Genomic DNA, 24593 nt, shown 5'->3' with positions numbered 1-24593 from the left:
GAGCAAAACTGTACACAGTACTCCAGGTGTGGTCTCACCAATGCCCTAGATAATTGTAATAAGAGACTTGAGCACAAGAATCTAGGCTGACACTTCAGGGCAGTACTGAGGGAGTGCTGCACTGTTGGAGGTGGCGTCTTTCGGATGAGACGTTAAACCGAGGCCCCATCTGCTCTCTCAGGTGGGCGTAAAAGTTCCTACGGCTCTATTTTGAAGAAGAGCAGGGGAGTTATCCCCAGTGTCCTAGCCAATATTTATCCCTCAATCAACATCAATAAAAAAAGATTATCTGGTCGTTATCACATTGCTGTTTGTGGGCGGTTGCTGTGCGCAAATTGGCTGCCGCATTTCTTACAATGTAACAGTGACTACACTTCAAAGTACTTAATTGGCTGTAAAGCGCTTTGGGACGTCTGGTGGTCGTGAAAAGCGCTATATAAATGCAAGTCTTTCTTTTTATGGGTGACTTTAATCTACATATAGATTGGGCTAACCAAATTAGTAATAATACTGTGGAGGAGGAATTCCTAGAGTGTATACGGGATGGTTTCCTGGACCAACATGTCGCGGAACCAACTAGAGATCAGGCCATCTTGGACTGGGTATTATGTAATGTGAAAGGATTAATTAGCAATCTTGTGCGAGGCCCCTTGGGGCGGAGCGATCATAATATGGTAGAATTCTTCGTTAAGATGGAGAGTGAAGTATTTGACTCAGAGACTAGGGTCCTGAATTTAAATAAAGGAAACTACGATGGTATGAGGTGCGAGTTGGCTAGGATGGATTGGGGAATGTTACTTAAAGGGTTGACGGTGGATAGGCAGTTGGAAAAAATTAAAAAATCGCATGGATGAACTACAGAATTTGTTCATCCCTGTTTGGCATAAAAATAAAACAAAAAAGGTGACTCAACCGTGGCTAACAAGGGAAATTAGGGATAGCATAAGATCCAAGGAGAGGACATATAAATTGGCCAGAAGAAGCAACAAACCTGAGGATTGGGAGCAGTTTAAGATTCAGCAAAGGAGGACAAAGGGATTAATTAAGAGAGGGAAAATAGAGTATGAGAGTAAGCTTTCAGGGAACATAAAAACTGACTGTAAAAGCGTCTATAGATATGTGAAGAGAAAAAGATTGGTGAAGTCAAGCGTAGGTCCCTTGCAGTCAATCAGGGGAATTTATAATGGGGAACAAAGAAATGGCTGACCAATTAAATACATACTTTGGTTCTGTCTTCACAAAGGAGGACACAAATAACCTCCCAGAGATGTCGGGGAACATAGGGTCTAATGAGAGGGAGGAACTGAATGAAATCAGTATTTGTAGGGAAATGGTGTTGGGGAAATTGATGGGATTGAAGGCCAATAAATCACCAGGGCCTGATAATCTACATCCTAGGGTATTAAGGAAGTGGCCCTAGAAATAGTAGATGCATTGCTGGTCATCTTCCAAAATTCTATAGACTCTGGAACAGTTCCCATGGATTGGAGGGTAGCTAATGTTACCCCACTATTTAAAAAAGGTGGTAGAGAGAAAACGGGGAATTATAGATCGGTAAGCCTGACATCGGTAGTGGGGAAAATGCTAGAGTCCATTATAAAAGATGTTATAGCAGAGCACTTGGAAAACAGTGACAGGATCGGACAAAGTCAACATGGATTTACAAAAGGTAAATCATGCTTGACTAATCTACTGGAATTTTTTGAGGATGTAACTGGTAGAATAGATAAGGGAGAACCAGTGGATGTGGTGTATTTGGACTTTCAGAAGGCTTTCGATAAGGTCCCGCATAAGAGATTAGCGTGCAAAGTTAAAGCACATGGGATTGGGGGTAAGGTACTGACTTGGATAGAGAACTGGTTGGCAGACAGGAAGCAAAGAGTTGGAATAAACTAGTCTTTTTCCGAGTGGCAGACAGTGACTAGTGGGGTACCGCAGGGATCGGTGCTAGGACCCCAGTTATTCACAATATATATTAATGATCTAGATGGGGGAACTAGATGTAATATTTCCAAGTTTGCAGACGACACAAAGCTGGGTGGGCATGTGTGCTGTGAGGAGGATGCAGAGAAACTCCAGTATGATTTGGACAGGTTGGGTGATTGGGCAGATGCATGGCAGATGCAGTATAATGTGGATAAATGCGAGGTTATCCACTTTGGTGATAAAAACAGGAAGGCAGATTATTATCTGAACGGCAATAGACTGGGAAAAGGGGAAGTGCAATGAGACCTGGGTGTCCTTGTGCACCAGTCGCTGAAGGTAAGCATGCAGGTGCAGCAGGCGGTTAAGAAGGCAATTGGTATGTTGGCCTTCATAGCGAGAGCATTCGAGTACAGGAGCAAGGATGTCTTGCTATAGTTGTACAGGGCCTTGGTGAGACCACACATTGAGTATTGTGTGCAGTTTTGGTCACCTTATCTGAGGAAGGATGTTCTTGCCATGGAGGGAGTGCAGTGAAGATTCACCAGGCTGATACCTGGGATGGCAGGAATGACGTATGAATAGAGATTGGGCCAATTGGGCTTGTATTCGCTAGAATTTAGAAGAATGAGAGGGGATCTCATTGAAACTTATAAAATTCTAACAGGACTAGACAGACTAGATGCAGGAAGGATGTTCCCGATGGTGGGGTAGTCCAGAACCAGGGGTCACAGTCTAAGGATAAGGGGTAAGCCATTTAGGACTGAGATGAGGAGGAATTTCTTCACCCAGAGAGTGGTGAACCTGTGGAATTCTCTAACGCAGAAGGCTGTTGAGGCCAATTCATTAGATATATTCAAGAAGGAGTTAGATATATTTCTTAAGGCTAAAAGGATCCAGGGATATTGGGAGAAAGCAGGGACAGGGTGATGTAAGAAAAAGGAGACTTACCATCAAGTAACTTTAAAGTAAGCTTTAAGTAACTTATAAACACACTATATACAAGAGAGGTCTTTACCATGCCTCTGGTAGAAGCCTCTTACAATACTGAACAGACCAGTATTTATACCAGTCCAACAGGAAGTGACATATGACAGGAAGTGAGGTATGTACACAGTTCATAGTTCACAGTTCATAGTTCACAGGAAGTGATGACATAACTTCCCGGAAGTTAGCATTTTTATCACACAGGGTACTGAATTTGGATGATCAGCCATGATGTAATTAAATGGCGGAACAGGCTCGAGGGGCCGAATGGCCTACTCCTTCTCCTATCTTCTATGTTTCTATGTTTATCTTTCTTTACTCTTATACTCCAATCTCTGCCTGTTAACTTTCTGTGATTCGTGTACAAGGACCTAGGTCCCTTTTGAATGCTGACATTTCCCAGTCTCTCACCATTTAAAAAAAATTCTGCTTTTCCATTTTTCCGACCAAATTGGATAACTACACACTTTTTCATGTTATATTTCATCTGCCATGTTCTTGCCCACTCACTTAACCTGTCTATATTCCTGTGCAGCCTCTTTGGGCTAGATTTTCAGTTGCTTGCGCCAGCAGTTAGCGCCTTAAGAGAAGTGATTTTCGGGCACTATGCGTGTAGCGCCCGGGCGCAGCGCAGTTTGCGCCCCGCCCCAAATTAAGTTGCCTGTTAGCGCCGGCGCAAAGTTTAGCGGCCGCCCGGATGCGCGCGCAGAAAATGACGTCACATCCTCGTGCAACGCCCTTTGGCCGCCCCGAATCCAAACTTCAGTCGGATCGCCCCATTGTGCGGCTGGCGTCCAGAGCGTTTGTAAAATGGAACGCAACACACCCTGGGGAGCGCAAATTAAAGGGCACTCCTCCTGCACTATAAAAGGCAGTCTGCATGTGTTGTGTGGAAGGATCCAGTCCTCCTCCTCCTCATCCTCATCCTCCTCCTCCTCCTCCTCCTCCTCCTCTCCAGACTCTGCCTTTGAAAAAAACACATGCACCCTTCCCCTTTAAGAGCTCACTGGCACCAGAGTGTCTGCCGTGCGCTGCGCCCAAGCTCGGGTGTTGCGCTCTGCACCGCCGGCTTAGCACCTAAAGATAGTAGTGGAACGCCTCTTTTAGCGCTCCACCAACCTCTTAGGGCGAAGCCACTGAATTTCCGGCAACGGGGCGCTACTTTGGGGTGGGCGCTAACTTCGGGCGGGCGCTAAGGTTAGCGCCCCAAAACTGTCTATACTGAAAATCTAGCCCTTTGTGTCTTCCTCACAGCTTACTTTCCCACCTAACTTTGTATCATCAACAAACTTGGATACATTACACTTGGTCCCCTCATCTAAGTCATTCATATAGATTGTAAATAGCTGAGGCCCAAGCACTGATCCTTGTGGTACCCCACCGCCTTCAGTGTGCCAGTGCAGCCTTCAGTCGCCTGAGGAAGAGAGTGTTTGAAGACCAGGGCCTCAAACCCAGCACCAAGCTCATGGTCTACAGAGCAGTAGTGATACCCGCCCTCCTGTATGCTTCAGAGACATGGACCATGTACAGCAGGCACCTCAAAGCGCTGGAGAGGTACCACCAACACTGCCTCCGCAAGATCCTGCAAATCCATTGGCAGGATAGGCGCACCAATGTCAGTGTTCTTGCTAAGGCCAACATCCCCAGCATCGAAGCTTTGACCACGTTCGATCAGCTCTGATGGACGGGCCACATCGTCCGCATACCTGATACGAGACTCCCAAAACAAGCGCTCTACTCGGAACTCCGACACAGCAAGAGAGCCCCAGGTAGGCAGAGAAAACGCTTCAAGGACACCCTTAAAGCCTCCTTGAAAAAGTGCAACATCCCCATCGACACCTGGGAATCCCTGGCCTAAGACCGCACAAAGTGGAGGAGACGCATCCGGGATGGCACCAAACACCTCGAGTCTCTTCGCCAGGAGCAAGCGGAAGTCAAGCGCAAACAGCGGAAGGAGCGCACGTCAACCCAAGCACCCCACTCACCTGCCCCTTCAACCACTGTCTGCCCCACCTGTGACAGAGACTGTAGGTCCCGCATTGGACTCATCAGTCACCTGAGAACTCATTGTTAGTGAGGAAGCAAGTCATCTCAGTCCTGAGGGACTGCCTAAGAAGACGACCCCACTAGTTAGGGCCTGCCAACCCGAAAATGTCCCATTTATTCCTACTCTCTGTTTTCCATCCATTAATCAATCCTGAATCCATGCTAATATATTACTCCCAATCCCATGAGTCCTAATTTTGTGTAATAGCCTCTTGTGTGGAACCTTACCGAATTCTTTTTGAAAATCCAAATACACGACATCCACTGGTTTGCCGTTATCTATTCTGCTAGTTACAACCTCAAAAAACTCTAACAGGTTTGTGAAACACAATTTCCCTTTTGTAAATCCGTGTTAACTCTGCCCAATCATATTATGATTTTCTAAGTGCCCTGCTACTACATCCCTAATAATAGATTCTAGCATTTTCCTTACTACTGATGAAAGGCTAACTGGCCTATAGTTCCCTGTTTTCTCTTTCCCTCCTTTCTTCAATAGCGGGGTTATGTTTGCTACCTTCCAATCTACGGGAACCGTTCTAGAATCTAGGGAATTCTGGAAGATCAAAAACAATGCATCCACTATCTCTGTAGCCACCTCTTTTAAAACCCTAGCATGTTTTTAGTCCCATTAATTTTTAGTCCCATTAATTTCTCCAGTATGTTATGTTCATTAATAAATAGACATTCTTATTATGAACACAGCTAGTTTTTCTAACTACTTTTATTGAGCACATGTGGACTTGTACAGCATCTTGTAGAGGCTTCCATCTTGACTGCTGCCTTGTGAGTAGCCTAGTGCCTCATGGGTAATGTAGTCTTAATATCATACAGCTGGGTAGTGTAGTCTTATACATACAGCTATATACAGCTCTACGGCTCCACCTAGTGTCCACTATAGAATGACATGTTATTGATCGTTACATCCCCCTTTCTTTGAGGTTTAACAAAATCAATATCAATCAACTTTCAAGAAAACAATAAAGATAATATCAGTAACACTTTTGTTAGTGCTCTATAAACATAAACATTTTCAAAACAGTCAACACATTTTCAAAGCTTTACATTGTACTCAAAGATTAAGTCTATCAGGCTCTTTTACTTCACGTGTGGATCTTCTCAACACGGGTAAGTCTGATGTGTCTTCATGAGATTGTTCTGGCGGTGAATGACAAGAAGCAGTTGCGGCATTGTCATCAATCTGCTCTTGTATAGATCGAGGTCTCCTTGTGATCTTTGCTTGGAGAGGGTTTCAGTGTTTCCTTCACTCTTCATGCCATAACTCTCAATGTAGTCAATGCACTCTCGAAAAACTGCTGGCAGCTGGATCCCATCATACAGCATAGTCCTCTCAGCAGCCTCGGCTAATGGAACACCAAAGATTGGCCTGAGGGAAGAAGGAGTATCCACCGGAACTGCTTTCTGCTCTGGTGCAGGCTTCTTCTTTTTCTTTTTCTCTTTCCACTGCTTAACAACATCTGCTGCGATTATATCTTTGGACTTTTTCTCCTTGTGTTTTTCCTCTTTGTGCTTTTCTTCCTTTGGCTTCTCTTTGACCTTAAAGTCTTTTTCTTCTTGGAGAAACTAGGCTTTTTGAAGACATGGATACCCTTTGGCCTTTTCATCCTTGATGGGCTCTCTGCTTCATCACCTGAGTCATCTGGTCTGCTTATGGCACAGTTTATACGGTAGACTCTCTTGACCAGTTCTAAGTCTTCACAAGCTTTGTCACCTAATAGTGAATCAAGTCTTTCAGCCACAACAGAAAACATGAGATGATGCACTTTGTCTTTGACTGTCACTTTAAGTCTGCATACACCTAAGCTATCTATTTTCTGTCCATTATAGTCCTTCAGTAGTACTGACTTTTTCTGTATTTTGGGCTTTTCTTTCACATTGTTAATGTCACTCATACTGATTAAGTTTGCTTTTGCCCCAGTGTCCAGTTTCAATGTAACTAATGCTCCATTTATCTGCAGTGGGATCATCCATTTGTCCTCTTTTACTGCATTAACTTTATGTTCAGCATTGTCTATTTCTGAGGGCTGCACATTTTCTGTATCTTTTTTGATATCGTCACATGACACCATTCCTACAAAAAATGTCTCACTTAAATCAGTGTCCTCAATTACATTAACTCGTTGCCCTTTCGTCGTTTTTACTTTTGAAAAGCATTGTTTGGCAAAGTGATTCTTTCTATTACACTTTGTGCACATTTTTCCAAACGCTGGGCATTGTCTTAACTGGTGTTTGTAACCACAGCGTTTACAATTAAAAATTTCATCCTCCGATTGCTTTTCATTTCTATTCTGCCCACGTTTCTTCCCCTTGTAGGACACAGCACCAACAGCAGCATTATCACTCATTACATTCGCATCATTATTGATTTCACTGAAAGTCTTCGCGTGATTTCGAGCTAGCTCGCTGGCTTGGCATATTTTCACCGCATTTTCCAAATTTAGTTCGGTTTCTCTCAACAGACGTTCCCTGACTTTTTTATCATGAATACCAAACACAATCTGGTCACGAATCATGGATGCTTTGAGCTCAGAGAAATTACATGTCTGTGCTTTCAGTTTCAGATCAGTTATAAAGCTATCAAATGTCTCATTTTGTTGCTGTGTCCGAGAACGGAAGATGTATCTTTCATACGTCTCATTCTTTTTGGGAGAGCAATGTGCATCAAATTTTTTTAGCACATCTTCTAATTTTTCTCTGTTCTCCGCTGGATTAAATACAAATGTATTAAATACCTCTATCGCCTGTGGGCCTGCAACCGTAAGCAGCAACGCTATCTTCCTTGCGTCTGGCTTCGTACCGAATCCGATGGCTGCAATGTAGAGTTGGAATTGCTGTTTAAAAGTCTGCCAATTGTAGTCGATTTTTTCTGTGAGATTCAAATGCTCTGGTGGCTTCAAATTCTCCATGTCGCTTTTCACAATTTTCAGCAGATCTTCACCACCCTGGTACCATGTTATGTTCATTAATAAATAGACATTCTTATTATGAACACAGCTAGCTTTTGCTAGCTACTTTTATTGAGCACATGTGGACTTGTACAGCATCTTGTAGAGTCTTCCATCTTGACTGCTGCCTTGTGGGTAGCCTAGTGCCTCATGGGTAATGTAGTCTTAATATCATACAGCTGGGTAGTGTAGTCTTATATACATACAGCTATATACAGCTCTACGGCTCCACCTAGTGTCCACTATAGAATGACATGTTATTGTTCGTTACACAGTACTATTTCTTTATTATTACTGATTTATTTAAGTTTCTCATTCTCACTAGACCTTTGGTTCCCCACTATTTCTGTAATTTTTTTTGTGTCTTCTACTGTGAAGACAGATATGAAGTATTCATTTAATGTCTCTGCCATTTCTGTATTCCCCATTATAATTTCTCCTGTCTCTGCCGCTAAGGGACTCACGTTTACTTTCACTAGTTTACTCCCATATTCTCTTTTCTCTTTCTATATCAATTTCTTGGTCATCTTTTGCTGAATTCTAAAATCTTCCCAATCCTCAGGCTTACTATTTTTTTGGCAACATTATAAGCCTCTTCCTTTAATCTATGGGCGGGGGAGTGGGACTAGCTGAATTGCTCTTGCAGAGAGCCGGCATGGGCTTGATGGGCCAAATGGCCTCCTTCTGTGCTGTAATGATTCTATGATTCTATTCTATAATACTATCTTTAATTTCTCTTGTTAGCCACTGTTGGACCACTTTTCCCATGGAGTTTTTATTCCTTAAGGGAATGTTGATTCATTGTGAATTCTGAATTAATTCTTTAAATGTTTGCCATTGCTTATCTACCATCATATCTTTTAATCTAGTTTCCTAACCTACCTTAGCCAACTGGCCCTTCATACTTTGCAGTCATACCCTCCTGTCCCTGACCACTAACCAAACACCAAACCTTTACCACTACCTAACGCAAGGGGTGCGACTACCTGCTGGATCAAAGTGTCCAGGTAACTCTCCACCTCCCTGATGCCCTGCGATGTCTGCACCTCGGACTCCAACTCAACAACTCTGGCTGAAGTTCATAGAAAAACATAGAACATAGAAACATAGAAAAATAGGAGCAGGAGTAGGCCATTCGGCCCTTCGAGCCTGCTCCACCATTCAATATGATCATGGCTGATCCTCTATCTCAATACCATATTCCTGCTCTCTCCCCATACCCCTTGATGTATTTTGTGTCTAGAAATTTATCTCCTTAAATATATTAAGTGACTTGGCCTCCACAGCCTTCTGGGGTAGACAATTCCACAGTTTCACCACCCTCTGAGTGAAGAAATTTCTCCTCATCTCAGTCCTAAATCTCCTACCCCGTATCCTGAGACTGTGACCCCTCATTCTAGACCCCCCAGCCAGGGGAAACATCCTCCCTGCATCCAGTCTGTCTAGCCCTGTCAGAAATGTATACGTTTCAATGAGATCCCCTCTCATTCTTCTAAACTCTAATGAATACAGGCCTAGTCAACCCAATCTCTCCTCATACGACAGTCCTGCCATCCCAGGAATCAGTCAGATGAATCTTCGCTGCACTCCCGCTATGGCAAGTATATCCTTTCTTATGTAAGGAGACCAAAACTGCACACAGTACTCCAGGTGTGGTCTCACCAAGGCCCTGTATAACTGTAGTAAGACATCCTTGCTCCTGTACTCAAATCCTCTTGCAATGAAGGCCAACATACTATTTGCCTTCCAAACTGCTTGCTGCACCTGCATGTTTGCTTTCAGTGACTGGTGTACAAGGACACCCAGGTCCCTTTGAACATCAACATTTCCCAATCTATCACCATTTAACTAATGCTCTACTTTTCTGTTTTTCCTACCGAAGTGGATAACTTCACATTTATCCATGTTATACTGCATCTGCCATGTATTTGCCCACTCACTCAACTTGTCTAAATCACCTAAGTTCCTCGAGATGCAGGCACTTACCACAGACGTGGTCGTCCGGGATTCTCTCCACAAACTCCAGCATGCTGCAGTTGAGGCAGATCACCTGCACTGCCAACCCTGTATAACCTTGTTTTATTTATTTAATTATTTAGTTAAAATTAAATTAAAATTAGGTAGACAACTTTTGATTTAAAAAAAACTTACTTTTTACTCACCCGATTTACTCCGAGCTGCTCCTCCGTGCTCGCCCTGGCGTAATTTATTCAGATTTTCTCTTTCGTTAGATTTACTGCCCGCTCTTCTTAAACTAAGCTTTATATTAGTTATTAACTATTCTGAATATTTATTTAACTATTTATTTATAGTTAAGTTAAAAAAAAAGTGAAATGTATATAGTAAATTAAATACTTAGCTCAATTTCCTCCGGATTCGCCGCCAACTATGATGTCATTTTGTAATTTTTCTCTGGGTTTGTTTCACTGCTGGGCTGGACTGCCACAGTTCTCCTTTTAAACTGCTCCTGTTCCCGTTGTTTTACTCTTTGTTCTTACCCAGTATGGCAGTCGAAATTGCGCATGTGCTTCCTGCCCAACATTTTGTAGACTTAAGAGGCTACGTAGTGCCTTAAAAAATGGTGGCTACGTGTCCCAATTTCTAGGCAACTACATCAATTGAGTGTCTCTCTGGCCTTGACAGGTACAGGTGGCATGCTGTGTTCATTGTGTGAGTGAGACTGGCCTCATAATTCAGAACCAAATCCATTATCACTCCAGTTCCATAAAGAATTCAGTTTTGTACAACATTTTTAAACATACCAGACTAGTTAGTAGTAGTATTCGTGGTCATGTCATGCTCAAATTTTTCTTCCCCCTTCTCGAGGCACCGGCTCATGCTGTGATGCAGTTCCATTGCCACTGACAGCCCATCACTACTTCGTCAAAGTGACTATTCATGCGTGAGCTTAAAAAATGTGTTGGCAGGCTGTGTAACCATAGAGGGATCCTGTGTCAGCTTGTTGGCAGTCTTGTGTTTTGTTCAGATGTTTATGGGTTCGAGTGTCACACCGAGAAGTGACTGCATAATCTGGGCTGACGCTCCAGTGCAGATAAGAGGGAATGCTGCACTGTTGGGGCATTTCAACCATCAGATGAGACACTAAACCGAGGTCCTATCTATCTTTTCTTTTAAAGGTCCCAATTGAACATTTGGAAATATTGTCAAGGCTCATACCTGAGGAGTGGCCACTTGTGCATTAGCACCTTCAGTGGAGCAAAGGATAAAACTGGGATTTAAAAAATAAAAACAAATGTTTGGCATTACCTGATTAAGGGAGAGAGGATTCTTATCAATTTGATCAGTTACCCAGCTAAGAACTTTTCACATTCTCTTCACAGTTACTGTCAAATTACCATAAATGGAGAGCTGAATGCCCTGAGATAAGTGCAGATCTGAGGCCTTTATCAGTCGTGGGTCTCCTAAAGGCTGGTTACCATGGGATATTGAGGTCTCGTGATTCCAGTGGAAGCAGGGTTTTGATATATAAAATTGGTGAGTACTGCATTTTCTAAGTCATGCACTCTCATTGATTCTCTAATTTTGGCACTGGTGTACAGAACCTACAGATGAGTAGCATAAAAAATATAATTCCCTGAACATCAGGAGTTTATTGAATTGTTTGAAATGTTATGGTTGTGAGATACAATGCATTTATATGTGAGGAATGCACAAACACATCCACTGGGTGTAGAGAGACATTTCATAATTGAGGCTGTTGCTCAGTCCATTTCCAGCACAAATTCTGCAGGCTGCAAGTGTTTCCAGCAAAGTCTCCGTCCAGTGTCACCTCATTGGAAGAACCTCTCTCATCATTGTCAGAATGCTTCTGTCATCTGTACTTCACCTGACATCTATTCCATCAACATGGGTTCTGTTTATACTGTCTCACCTTGGTCCTCAGAATCGGACCACAATGAGCCCCAACACCAGCAGCACCAGGCACACCAGCAGCGCCAACAACAACACCAACCTTCTCCGCAATCACTTGATGCTGCACAGGACACAGGGCATCAGCACCCAACTACATTGCTGCCCGAGAGGCCAGGGATGGCCTCACCGTGGCCAGATTTAGTTAACTTTATGCTGTACATGATGCACCAGGTTGGCACCACCCCACACCAACACCATAAAGCATCCCTACGATGCCCAAGCCATTCCTTTCACACTCATCACCATTGCAGGGGGTACCGTTATGTCTCACCATTCACTGCAACTCACTAAGCCACTTCCAAAGGTGCACACAAATCTGTCCAAGTGCTGAAAATAAAGATTTCTATGTTTGACACCACATTAACGGAAACTTTACATAAACATTGCATAAAACACCCAAGTGCCTACCTTTATGTGTTGTTAGTTGGTATGATTGCACTAGGATGAGGGTGAGTGTGAAGGGTGGCTAGTGAGATGGAAATGTGATAATGTAGATAGAGAGAGAGGGATGGGTGGAGCTACAAGGTATGTTGGTGTGAGTAAGGATGTGCAGGAGTAGGGTAGGGAAGGCAGAGTGATGGGGATGTGATGAGAGGCACAGCAGTTGAGTGTGGCTTTGTACTAACGTTTCATGACCTAATGAGATCATTGAAACGTTTGAGACACTGCACCCAGGTCCTCCTGAACACATCACTGCTTGTGACCTCCTCTGCAATCAGCAACCAGGCTGTCTTGGTCTCATGGGGAGGTCTCTTCCACTCATCAGCATGGAAGGGGACCTCCCTGCGTGCTCTGACTCCCTCCATAAGTATATGGAGCAAGTCATCGGAGAACCTGGGTGCAGCCCTCTGCCTCTGTGCAGTCATTGTCAGTGCTGTAGTGCACTGACAGCACTGTTAGATTAAACTTCAAATCTAATGTGGCCATGATCCCTTTAAGGATCCCAGCTGAAAACGCGTCATGAATGACGTCATCAGACCCGTTCCATCTCATTGGGCCGGTAACGCGCTGGGCGGGCTTACTAGGCCCCATTAAGGTAAGTTAATTTTCATCAGCAGGATGGAGCCAGCAGCGGGGTCGCGACCTGCCACGGACACCGCCTGCACCAGACCCACCCAGGTAGGCAAAATTCTGGCCATGTGTGTGTATAGATGTCTGGTGAGCACAGGCTGGGGTTTAGCTGTTATGCCCTCCATAATAGAATGTTTAAATTCACTGTCTTTGCTCATACATGAAGAATCGTCATTTGGGTGAGGTAATGGAGGGGCTGTGCCCAGAAGCATACTTCATTAAGAATTAGTGCTTTCAGAAGAGGAGGAGAGAAAAATTGCCCAAAAAGAAAGCAGATATTTTGTAGCTCTTTGTAGTAGTGGAAAGATTGCACTGATCTCTCCACCTTTGTTTCAACCCCAGGCAGAGGAGGAAATTTCCCTGCCTTCCTCTTGCCCTTTTCTCCACTCAGTATCCTGCCACTGTCAACACTCTGCCATAATGTCATACTTTCCTTATTTGCTACTATTCCCACTTTCTCTGTGGGTGTCACTGGCAAGGCCAGCATTTATTGCCCATCCCTAATTGCCCTTGAGAAGGTGGTGGTGAGCCACCTTCCAGAACCGCTGCAGCCCTTGTGGTGAAGGTACTCCCACAGTGCTGACTTTGTAGCAGTTTGTTACTGATACTAGCTTTTTAATTCCAGATTTATTTAATTAACTGAATTTAAATTCCCCTAGTTAGTGTCAGCTGTGGCTCAGTTGGTAGCACACTTGCCTCTGAGTCAGAAGGTTGTGGCTTCAAGTACCCACTCCAGGGACTTGAGCACATAAAGCTAGGCTGACACTCCAGTGCAGTGCTGAGGGAGTGCTGCACTGTCGGACGTACCGTCTTTTTGGGTGTGACGTTAAGCTAGGCCCCGTCTGGTCTCTCAGGTGAATGTAAAAGATCCCAGGGCCCTATTTCAAAAAAGAGCAGGGGCGTTATCCCTGGTGTCCTGCCCAATATTTATCCCTCAACCAATATAATAAAAAAGGATTATCTGGTCATTATCACATTGCTGTTTGTGGGAGCTTGCTGTGTGCAAATTGGCTGCCGTGTTTCCCACATTACAACAGTGACTCCACTTCGAAAGTACTTCATTGGCTGTAAAGTGCTTTGAGAGGTCTGGTGATCGTGAAAGGCGCTATATAAATGCAAGTCTTTCTTTTCTTTCTAGGTGCCAGGGTGGAATTTGAATTCACAGGCCTCTGGATTGACTAGTCCAGTGACATAACCACTATGCTACCATACCTGTAATTGGAGCAATATATTACAATATATTACTGCTGGTTACTGCAGCTGCTCTGCATCATTAACTTAAGATTGACAAGTTTTGTATGACTACAACACATTGACTAATGTACCAAAGAAATTATATTAGAAGATGATTGAATTAAAATAAGGAAGGAAGTTACTTTCTTCTTGAAAGTCCCTCTAAGACGGCATGTGATAGTTTTCAAAGAAAGATAACAACAAACTCTAGAAATCACATTTTGCAAATACCGGCAGTTGTGAGAGGCCAAGGGACTGTGAAAAGCAAAGAGATTTTGGAGATTAGCTTCAGAGGAAGTTGCGCATCAAGTTACAGCTAGACAGGATTTTGTTCCCCAATAGCTAATATTTGTGTAATATTTGTGAAGTAAGTGAAGTTTGATTCTTGTGCGAGTTTGGTGCTAGTGGAAGTTCAGACTTACACATTTACATTTTTAAGTTAGACATAAGGATGACAGAACAGGGAACCCACATAATATATATGGCGTGCAATACATAGGCTATCATGGATCCTCAGTGCAGCCAGGGATGGCACATTTGCATTTTGTCAAGAATTTGAGTCTCTGGAACAGGGGATTTCTGTGTTCAGGGAGCAATAGGTCACATGCTGCAACAACAACAACTTGTATTATATAGCACCTTTAACATAGCAAAACATCCTAAGGCGCTTCACAGGAGTGTTATAAGACAAATAAAATTTGACACCGAGCCACATAAGGAGAAATTAGGGCAGGTGGCCAAAAGCTTGGTCAAAGCGGTAGGTTTTAAGGAGCATCTTAAAGGAGGAAAGAGAGGTAGAGAGGTTTAGGCAGGTAATTCCAAAGCTTAGGGTCTAGGCAACAGAAGGCTCGGCCACCAATGGTTGTGTGATTATAATCAGGGAGGCTCAGGAGGGCAGAATTAGAGGAGCGCAGCTATCTCGGGAGGTTGTGGGGCTGAAGGAGATTACAGAGATAGGGAGGGGCGGGGCCATGGAGGGATTTGAAAACAAGGATGAGAATCTTGAAATCGAGGCGCTGCTTAACTGGGAGCCAATGTAGGTCAGTGAGCACAGGGGTGATGGGCGAACGGGACTTGATGCGAGTCAGGACACGGGAAGTCGAGTTTTGGATGATCTCAAGTTTACATAGGGTAGAATGTGGGAGGCCAGCCAGGTGTGCGTTGGAATAGTCAAGTCTAGAGGTAATAAAGGCATGGATGAGGGTTTCAGCAGCGGATGAGCTGAGGCAAGGGCGGAGACGGGCGATGTTATGGAGGTGGAAATGGGCGGTCTTTGTTATGCTGCAGATATGTGGTCGGAAGCTCATTTCAGGGTCAAATATGACACCAAGGTTGCGAGCAGTGTGGTTCAGCCTCAGACAGATGTTAGGGAGAGGGATGGAGTCAGTGGCTAAGGAACGGAGTTTGTGGCGGGGACCGAAAACAATGGCTTCGGTCTTCCCAATGTTTAATTGGAGAAAATTTCTGCTCATCCAGAACTGTATGTCGGACAATCAGTTTGACACTTTAGAGACTTTGGAGGGGTCGAGGGAAAAGGTAGTGAGGTAGAGCTGGGTGTCGTCTGCGTACATGTGAAAACTGACGCTGTGCTTTCGGATGATGTCCCCAAGGGGCAACATGTAGATGAGAAATAGGAGGGGGCCAAGGATAGATCCTTGGGGGACACCAGAGGTAACGATGCAGGAGCGGGAAGAGAAGCCGTTGCAGGTGATTCTCTGGCTACGATTACCAGGCGAGTGCAGTCCCACCCAGCTGGACGATGGTGGAGAGGCGTTGGAGAAGGATGGAATGGTCAACCGTGTCAAAGGCTGCAGACAAGTCAAGAAGGATGAGGAGAGATAGTTTACCTTTGTCACAGTCACAATAGCTGTCATTTGTGACTTTGATGAGAACAGTGTGGTTCAGTTTCAGACCAATGTTAGGGAGAGGGATGGAGTCAGTGGCTAGGGAACAGAGTTTGTGGCGGGGACAGAAAACAATGGTACTGTGGCAAGAGCGGAAACCTGATTGGAGGGATTCAGACATGGAATTGCGAGAAAGATGGGCACGGATTTGGGAGCCGACAACACGTTCAGGACTTTTGAGAGGAAAGGGAGGTCGGAGATGGGGCGGTAGTTTGCAAGGACGGAGGGGTCAAGGGTTGGTATTTTGAGGAGAGGAGTGATGACAGCATATTTGAGGGAGAGGGGGCAGTACCTGAAGAGAAAGAACCGTTAACAATGTCAGCTAACATGGGAGCCAGAAAAGGAAGTTGGCTGGTCAGCAGTTTGGTGGGAATAGGGTTGAGGGAGCAGGAGGTGGGTCTCATGGACAAGATGAACGCGGAGAGGTCATGAGGGGAGATCGGAGAGAAACTGGAGAAAGATGTGAGTTCAGGGCTAGGGCAGGGGGGAACCTTAGAGGAAGTTTGGCCCGGTGGACTAGAGACTAGGGGCTAGTGCAGCATCAGATTGCACTCTCTAGAATGCTGTCACTCAAGAGTGAGTGCTAGACAGTTCAGGATAGTGTGGAATGAACGAAGTAAGTTGCCATCTGCAGGGGCAACAGAGGGGGTTTATGAAATTAGGCATTAGATTGAAAAGCAGGACCCTAGGGGTGGTAATATCTGGTTTGCTTCCTGTACCATGCACTAGGCAGGTTAATGAGAGGAAGATTAGGAAGGTCAATGTGTGGCTGTTGGTCTGGTGCAGAACAGAACGGTTCCCATTATTGGCGTATCGGAACAAGTTGTAGAACAGGGGAAAGCTAATACCGAAACAAGGGCCTTCACTTCAACCAAAACGAAACCAATGTCGTTGCAGTAAGAGTAAATAGAGCAGTGGGATAGGATTTAAACTAATATGGCAAGGGGTGGAGATAGTCTGCATTTCAGACTAGACAGGGAGAACATTATTAATTAAACAGTAGGCTTAGCTGAAGTAAATAGTGATAACATATTATCAGAGCATAAATGGAAAGAAAAAGCTAGTGAGAGATTAAAAACACTGTGTAAAAGGGGCAAGGGATATCAAAAAATTAAATGAGACCATCACGAAAAGGAATAAGGCCCTGTTCCAAAAAATTGTAGTCTGGACCTAGTAGTATGTGTGTGAATGCACAAAGTATTCAAAACAAAATCGGAGTGTTAGAAGAATTAATAACTATGGATAGATATGATACAGGAACTATAACAAAGACATGGCTTAGATTTGGACAGGACTGGGAACTTAATATTCCTAGTTACAACATCTTCTGGAGAGACGGAGGGAAAAAAAGAGGTTGAGGGAGCAGTGTTTATGAAGAATTCTATCGCAGTGCTGGAATGTAAGGATGCCCTGGGGTTACATCAAAACAGAATGCATATGGATAGAGTTAAGAAATGGGCGGGGAAATGGTATAACTCTCAGTGTATGTTACAGATTACCTAACAGTGGTGATAAAATAGATGGGGAAATCTGCAGACAGTTCAGAGAGTTATGTAAGAACATCAGGGCAGTAATATTGGGTGAATTTAACTATCCCAAGAGAGGCTGGAATAAGGGTAATTGACTGTTATTTTATCACTGACTTGAGTGTTTCTTTTTCCAGGACATTGGGACCCCAAGCTTTTTTCAGCCTTTGAAGTGTTTCGTGTCAGTCTCATTACATCAGAACTAATTGTGAAGGAGGTGAAAACCCAGCAAAATGGTGTGAAGGTTATCTTCGATCTTTGTGGCTGGCGATTTGCTCACGCTTTTCAGATCAATCCAACAATTGCCAAAAAAATTGCTGCAGTGGTTGTAGTAAGTTTTTCATCTTTAATTCACTTAGAATTCAAAATCTGCTTTAAAAAAAGTGTACATTTGCAACCCTTATCGGCAATAATCTCACTCTCCACCACTGCTTACCCAGTGTTGCCACACCCAAGTCAACTGTCCCACCTCTGGACATGCTGCTCCCCCTCACAGTATGTCTACACTCCTGGACCCCTTTCTCAATCCAACCACACCCAGGGCTGTTCCTAGTACTGCAGTAACCTGATACCCCCATTCCATGCAGCAGCATGCAGAATTCCTCATGTTATAACATCATTTCCAATTAATTTCAGAAAGCTGGAGAATATTAAAAGTTTCTTTTGTAAAGTTTCATATTTAATCTATCATCACGTGCTTAATTTTTACATCTGAGAGAGAGAGAGCTGATTACAAGACCTGTGCTTTCTTCTGTTTATACTGAGAATTTAAAACAATAATATGATCTCCTGTGGCATTCCCAATGGAGGATGAAAACAAAGTAAATTCTCTGAAACTGTAGTAATAATAAGAAAATACAATATATTAAACATAAGATAGATGATATAATATACATTAAAAGAATATATTAACTATAATATCCACAATATAATAAAACTATAACATATGAAATATAAAATAATGTATAATATATTAAATGTATCATATTAATATATAGAATGTATAAAAAATAAAAGCCCTCGTTAAAAGTATAAACTTTAATTAAAGACAATGTGAAATGAAAAGCTTTGATAACTTGTATCGAGGAGGCCCTTGGCATAAAACTATGGAAGATGTTTTAATTAATGTGCATGATCCACTTGGAAAACCTGAAAAGAATTTAAATGTAATATGGCGAGTAAAGAGATCGATCAGCCTATCTGTCAAATGTGTACACCTATGGAATGATCAAGTATGTGAGCGGGTATGTTTAATTGGGATGGAGTGTGCCAGTCTTGGTCTGACCACTCTAACATTATGAGTCTTCTGTTTAAATCCATTTTCTTAGCCCCACTGGAAAAGAAGGGAGTATTGGGCGAGCTTGTGGGGAGCAGCAATGGTGTTGGAGGGCTGACCCTGAAGGTGCTATTAAGAATCCTTAGAGCAGAGAAGATTTGTTAGAGGCGTTCAAAATGTTGGAGGGTGTTGAAAGAGTAAATAAGGAGAAACTGTTTCCAGTGGCAGAGGTAATTAGCAAAAGAACCAGAAATGCGGATTTTTTTTTTTTACGCAGCGTGTTGTTATTATCTGGCATGCACTGCCTGAAATGGTGGTAGCAGATTCAATATTCACTTTCTAAAGGGAATTGGATAAATACTGGAAAAGGAAACATTTGCTGGGCTATTTCAAAGAGCCAGCACAGGCATGATGGGCCAAATGGCCTCCATCTGTGCTGTATCATTCTGTGATTCTATGGGGGTGAAATTGGGTGCCTTTACGCCTCCCATTAGCATCCCCGGGTGGTGCTAATGGGGCGCAAATGGCTTTGCGAGCGGGTACGGCGCTGACATCGACTTGTGCCATATTTGGCGGCAGTTTTGTGGCGGTGCTACGGCATTGTGCCCCGATCTCATTCGCCCGGAGATCGTGACGTCATCGCCGTGCGCATCGTCCCGGTAGCGCCCCAGACCCGAAATTGACTTCCGCCCCCTACAGCAGCGCCGGTCGAAAACACCGACAGCTGCAGGAGGCATGCATCGGGCGCCCGACCACTTCAGGAGCGATGATTAAAGGTGAGGTGGCCGAGGTAAGTAAAAAAAAATTACCTTGTTCCAGTTTTCTCGTGAGTACCTGCCCGCGATCGATCAGCCGGCACTCTGCTTGATCGCGCAGGATCATGGCTGCCTGGGTGGTCCAGGTAGGTACTTTTTATATTGCAGAGCCTGCAGCAATGGCCCTTCCCTTTAAGGGAGGGAAGGAGCCTTTGAACGCGGCAGCGCTGCGCGGCCCAGTGTGCAGTGCTGCTGAAGTCTCTGCCCCGCCTACTGCCAATTATGCTCCAAGAAGGAAGTGGAGCATTTGATTTAATGGTCCACTTCTTGGAGCGCAAATGACAAATTTTTCAAAAGTTTGAAATCGTTTGTGCCTGGCGCTAACTTTTCAAACTTTTTTAAAACTAGCACCCCAAATGGGGCGATAGTGAATTTCTCCCCCTAAGAATTACCAGGCACAACAGCAGGGAGCAGTGACGGGAGCTGGAAGCCTAAGGGGAGTCACAACGATGCCAGAGGCCCAAAGTCGGCTCGCCAAGGCGGGAGGCAGAAATGCATGACAAGAGGCGGGAGAGAAATGATGGCCCAGATGGCTGAAAGGTTCCCATTGGGACTAAAAACAGGGGCACTGAGCAGGTGACAGAAAGTGGCGGGAAAAGCAGTGGAAGAGAACCGGCTGGAGGTGAATGAGGGCAGATGGCAGCACATCAGAGCCAGAGAACTGGCCTGAGATTGATGGACGTTAAACACCAAGGCATAGCAGTTGATGAAATGAATGGAGAGGGTTGTTTTGAGGATGGGAGGACAATAAGACCGTCAGGAGCAAGAATTGGAACAGGCAGAGCAGGGCCCCAACTGGGAGTTCTGCTACTCAGCTAGAAAAAGGAAAGGACAGGAGGGGACATAGGCCTAGAAATTGGGTTTTGGCGCAGCGACGGCTTTAGCGCCGGAAGTTAGTGCCGGAGCTAAGTTGCGCTGGGCGGGCCAAAAATTCACTACTTCTGCGCCCAAACGGCTGCCGGCGCTGCTGAAAGCTGTTAGCGCCTGAAAACTGGCGCTATGCGCTGAATTTCGGCGCTGCGGTGCCCGCTACGGTGCGGCAGGTTCGGGAAGTGCAGGCCTCCTCCTTCCCTTAAGGAGGAGCTGCCTGCACCCGGCCGCGGCCCGCGATAATCTTTTTAAAAATGAGCCCGGCACCTCGGACAAGTGCCGGGCTTGCTTCTGTTCTGGGGGGGTGGGGGGGGAAGTCCGGGGAGGGAGCTGCGGCCAGGCGGGCGGCGGGAAAGCGGCCGGCCGCCGCGGGGCCTTTAATGCGCCGGCGCAACGTTCTGTAAGGCACCTCTGCCAGAATGTTGCTTGCGGCTGCCACGGGCGAGGCGGCCGCAACTCAATTTCCGAGTTCGGGCGGGTTACCATGGCAACCGGGACGCTGCGCACACCGATGACGTCATCGGTGCCGGCGCAGCGCTACCGGCCTAACGCCGATTTAGGGCCCCTGTCAATTTCAAAACTGGCCATAACTTCGCCGCTAGGCCCTCTAGCGCCTCAAAAGCGGCGCTAAGGCCAGTGAATTTCTAGGCCATAGTGTATGAAAGTTACAAAACATACTTTAAACATAAAATGAAAGCAGCATGTTTTTAAAGTTGAAAATTAAGATAAAAAACAACTTACCTGAGAACAAAAACCACTTTAAAAAAAAATATGGCATCCAGCTGGCAGAACCATTTCTGAAATTTGCTCCTGGATGATGCTCCCTGAGTGGTCAGAATGTAAAAGTGCAGGCAGAGCTAAATCTTAAAGTAGAGCTAAATCTTAATATGGAAGCTGTGAGCTAGACCTCACAGCTGCCACATTAAAGACGTCACCTGATGTGCATACAATTAAAATTGAAAAACTCATAGGGATTGTTGAGATGGAACTTTTGAATGGAAAGCTGACAGGCCGTACAATTTTAATAGTATATATGATCATTTAAAGAAAATGGCCGTAATTTTCTGTAGTCCGTGCGGGTCGGGTGGGAAATTTGAAAAAAGTTGCAGCGGGTCAGGAACCCGCCATCATCCCGCCTCCACACGCCATTCCCTTGGGCGTGTTTGCGGTGCAGCAGCGACCTGACCAGCAGAGGCAGGCGACCTAATTCAAATGATTAACAGGTAGTTGTCAGATGCTTAAGAGCCTTTTTCAGCCTACCTTTTGAATTTCCCTGGCTGCCCACAGGATTTACGCAGCTCGGGAACCACACCTGTCAGCCTGAGGTGGGAGTTGAGTGGCCATTGCTCCAGCTGATTAGTTGACAGCATCAAATATACTATAAAACCTCCCACCTCACAGCTGGTCACTTTCCTCAGGCAGAAGCTGTTGCTGACTGCATTCCCAACACACATTTAGCTTTCTACAGGCTGCAAGTGCTTCCAGCAAATTCGCCATCCAGTCTCACCTCATTGGTAGAACCTATCACTCCACTGACAGCTTGCTCCTCTGATCTCTACTTGACCAGCCATCTATTTCATCAGCATGGGTGCCATTTATACTGTGTCACCTTGGTCCTCAGAATCGGACCACAATGAGCCCCAACACCAGCAGCACCAGGCACACCAGCAGCACCAACAAGACCATCAACCTTCTCCTCAACCACTTGATGCTGCACAGGACAGAGGGCATCAGCACAGGGCTGCACTGCACCAGAGGCGGTACCCCCAACACAGGGTATACAGGCAGAGGATAAGCTTCCTCAACATGACTGAGCAGCACTGCCAAAGGAGGTTCAGGCTATCGTGCCAGGTAGACGCAGACATTTGCACATTGTTCGAGCAAGACCTGCAGCCCAGAGGAATGGGTGGACACGCCTCACCAGTGGCTGTCAAAGTCACCAGCACCCTCAACTTCTTCACCTCGGGCTCCTTCCAGGGATCTGCAGCAGACATTTGCAGCATCTCGCTGTCGGCCACCCACAGATGCATTACACAGGTCACCGATGCCCTGTTTGACAAGTCAGCCAATTATATCAACTTTGCCACTGATGAAGCCAGTGTTACTGAGTGGGCGATCAGTTTTGCCACTCTGGCTGGCTTCCCACAAGAGCAGGGCGTCATCGACTGAACACGTGGCCATCAGGGCACTCCATCATAACCCAGGTGTCTTTGTCAGCCACAAGAGCTTCCATTCCTTCAATGTGCAGCTGGTTTGCAACCATAGGAAGATCATCATGCATGTGTGTGCCAATTTCCCTGGTAGCTGCCATGACTCTTTCGTCCTTCGCCAGTCCACTTTCCCTCAGCTCTTTGCTCCTCCAAACAGACTTCTGGCTAGCTGCATGGAGACAAGGGCTAGCCACTGAAGACGTGGCTCATGACACCCTTGAAGGGGCCATGTACTGAGGCCCAGGAGAGATAGAATGAAAGCCACATGTCCACCAGATGTATCATAGAGCAGACAATAGACATGCTCAAAATGCCCTTCAGATGCCTTGACACATCTGGAGGAGCCCTTCAGTACCCACCAGCCAGGGTCTCCAGAATCGTTGTGGTCTGCTGTGCCCTGGACAACATAGCGCAGCAGCGAGGATTAGCGCTGCATGAGGAGCAAGGCACTGAGCGCACAAACTCTTCAGAGGAGGAGGAACAGGAGGAGGAGGAGGAGCATCAGCTGGAAGACGAGGAGAAGCAGGAGCTGGAGGAACCTGCGGGCCAGATCCCATCAGCACCCGAGCACATTGCTGCCTGGGAGGCCAGGGATGGGCTCATCATGGCCAGATTTACTTAACTTTACGCTGTACATCCATATGGCTGCCACATGCTGCGCCAGGTTGGCACCAGCCCACAGCAACACCATAAAGGATCCCTACGATAACCAAGCCATTCCTTTCACACTGACCACCATTGCTGGAGGTACCATTATGTCTCACCAGTCACTGCAACTCACTAAGCCACTTCCAAAGATGCACATAAATGTGTCCAAGACCGGAAAATGGTGAAAATAAAGATTTTAATGGTTGACAATACATTAACGGAAACTTGCCATTAACATTGACTAAAACACCCAAGTGGCTACCCTTGTGAATCTACTTGTATGTCATCTTTCTCTTCCGCGTGCTTCTACGAGGTGCTACTCCTTTGGCTTCAGCAGAGGTAGAGGCAGCCTGCTCACTTCCCTGCTGTGACTGCTTAGACACTCTTGGCGGATGTCCTCTGGGTTTTGGAGTCTGTGATGGCTCTGCCAAAGTCTGCTCCTCCTGCGACTGTGCAGGGGCAGACTCGCCCATCGCTGTCCGAGGGGTGGCAATGGGGGAGAAGTGTAAGTGCTTTGAGATGATCCAAAACTTGTCTCTCCCCTCTCATTGTCATCCCTCTCATGGGCCACCCGCACTTCCCTGCTAGCAAGGAGCTGGAGAGCACCTTGCTGCACATCAGTGGGGCCATGAGGTCCCATATCTACGCTAACATCCCTCCTAGACAGGAAATCTATGAGCCTCTGCCATCTCTGCTCCATAGATAGCCATCTATGCTCCATAGAGACCATGTGCTCATGTGAGTGGTGCATTTGCTAATCCATGCAGGTAGCCATCCTATCCATGGAAGAGCCTACAGTCATCATCGCCTGCGACACGCTGGTGCTCATGTTGGAGATTGCCTCCTCCATTCTCTGAACATTTGCTGACATCGCGCTTGCAAAACTTGTCAGAGCTTCCTGCACTTCTTCCTGCACCTCCAGTAATGCCCACTTTCTGGATGGCCACCGAGGCTCAGCGTCTGCATGCAGCTGAGCAGAGCTGGGAGCGTCCTGCACCCTCCGGCGAGGAGTGTCCACTGCTGTCCCTGTCTCCATCTGCTCTTGCTCACCTGTGACTTGTGATGGACCCGGTGACAATATTACTCTATCTCACATGGGACCCGCCGAGGTGTGTGTCTCTGCGCTGGTGCTGGGTGCGCTCATGTCTAGTGAAGCTGCGCCTCAGAGGCTGGAGGCTCATCTGAGGA

At 45.6% G+C, this 24593-nt stretch overlaps 1 protein-coding gene across 1 annotated transcript in view; it reads left to right on the top strand.

Moving 5' to 3' along the window:
• The window catches only part of ttpa (tocopherol (alpha) transfer protein), a 104445-nt gene that overhangs the window by 23459 nt on the left and 56393 nt on the right, over nucleotides 1-24593 (top strand). Inside the window, exons 2-3 of the mRNA XM_085993039.1 lie at nucleotides 11261-11414; nucleotides 17724-17917. Of these exons, the coding sequence (XP_085849165.1) occupies nucleotides 11261-11414; nucleotides 17724-17917 (348 nt within the window). The remainder of the gene's footprint in view (nucleotides 1-11260; nucleotides 11415-17723; nucleotides 17918-24593) is intronic.

Source organism: Somniosus microcephalus, chromosome 7 (genome assembly GCF_052327205.1).
Source record: "Somniosus microcephalus isolate GS21.2 chromosome 7, FLI_Smic_1.0, whole genome shotgun sequence".
NCBI classification, from domain to species: Eukaryota; Metazoa; Chordata; class Chondrichthyes; order Squaliformes; family Somniosidae; genus Somniosus; species Somniosus microcephalus.
This window is presented reverse-complemented; position numbering and strand designations above follow the sequence as displayed.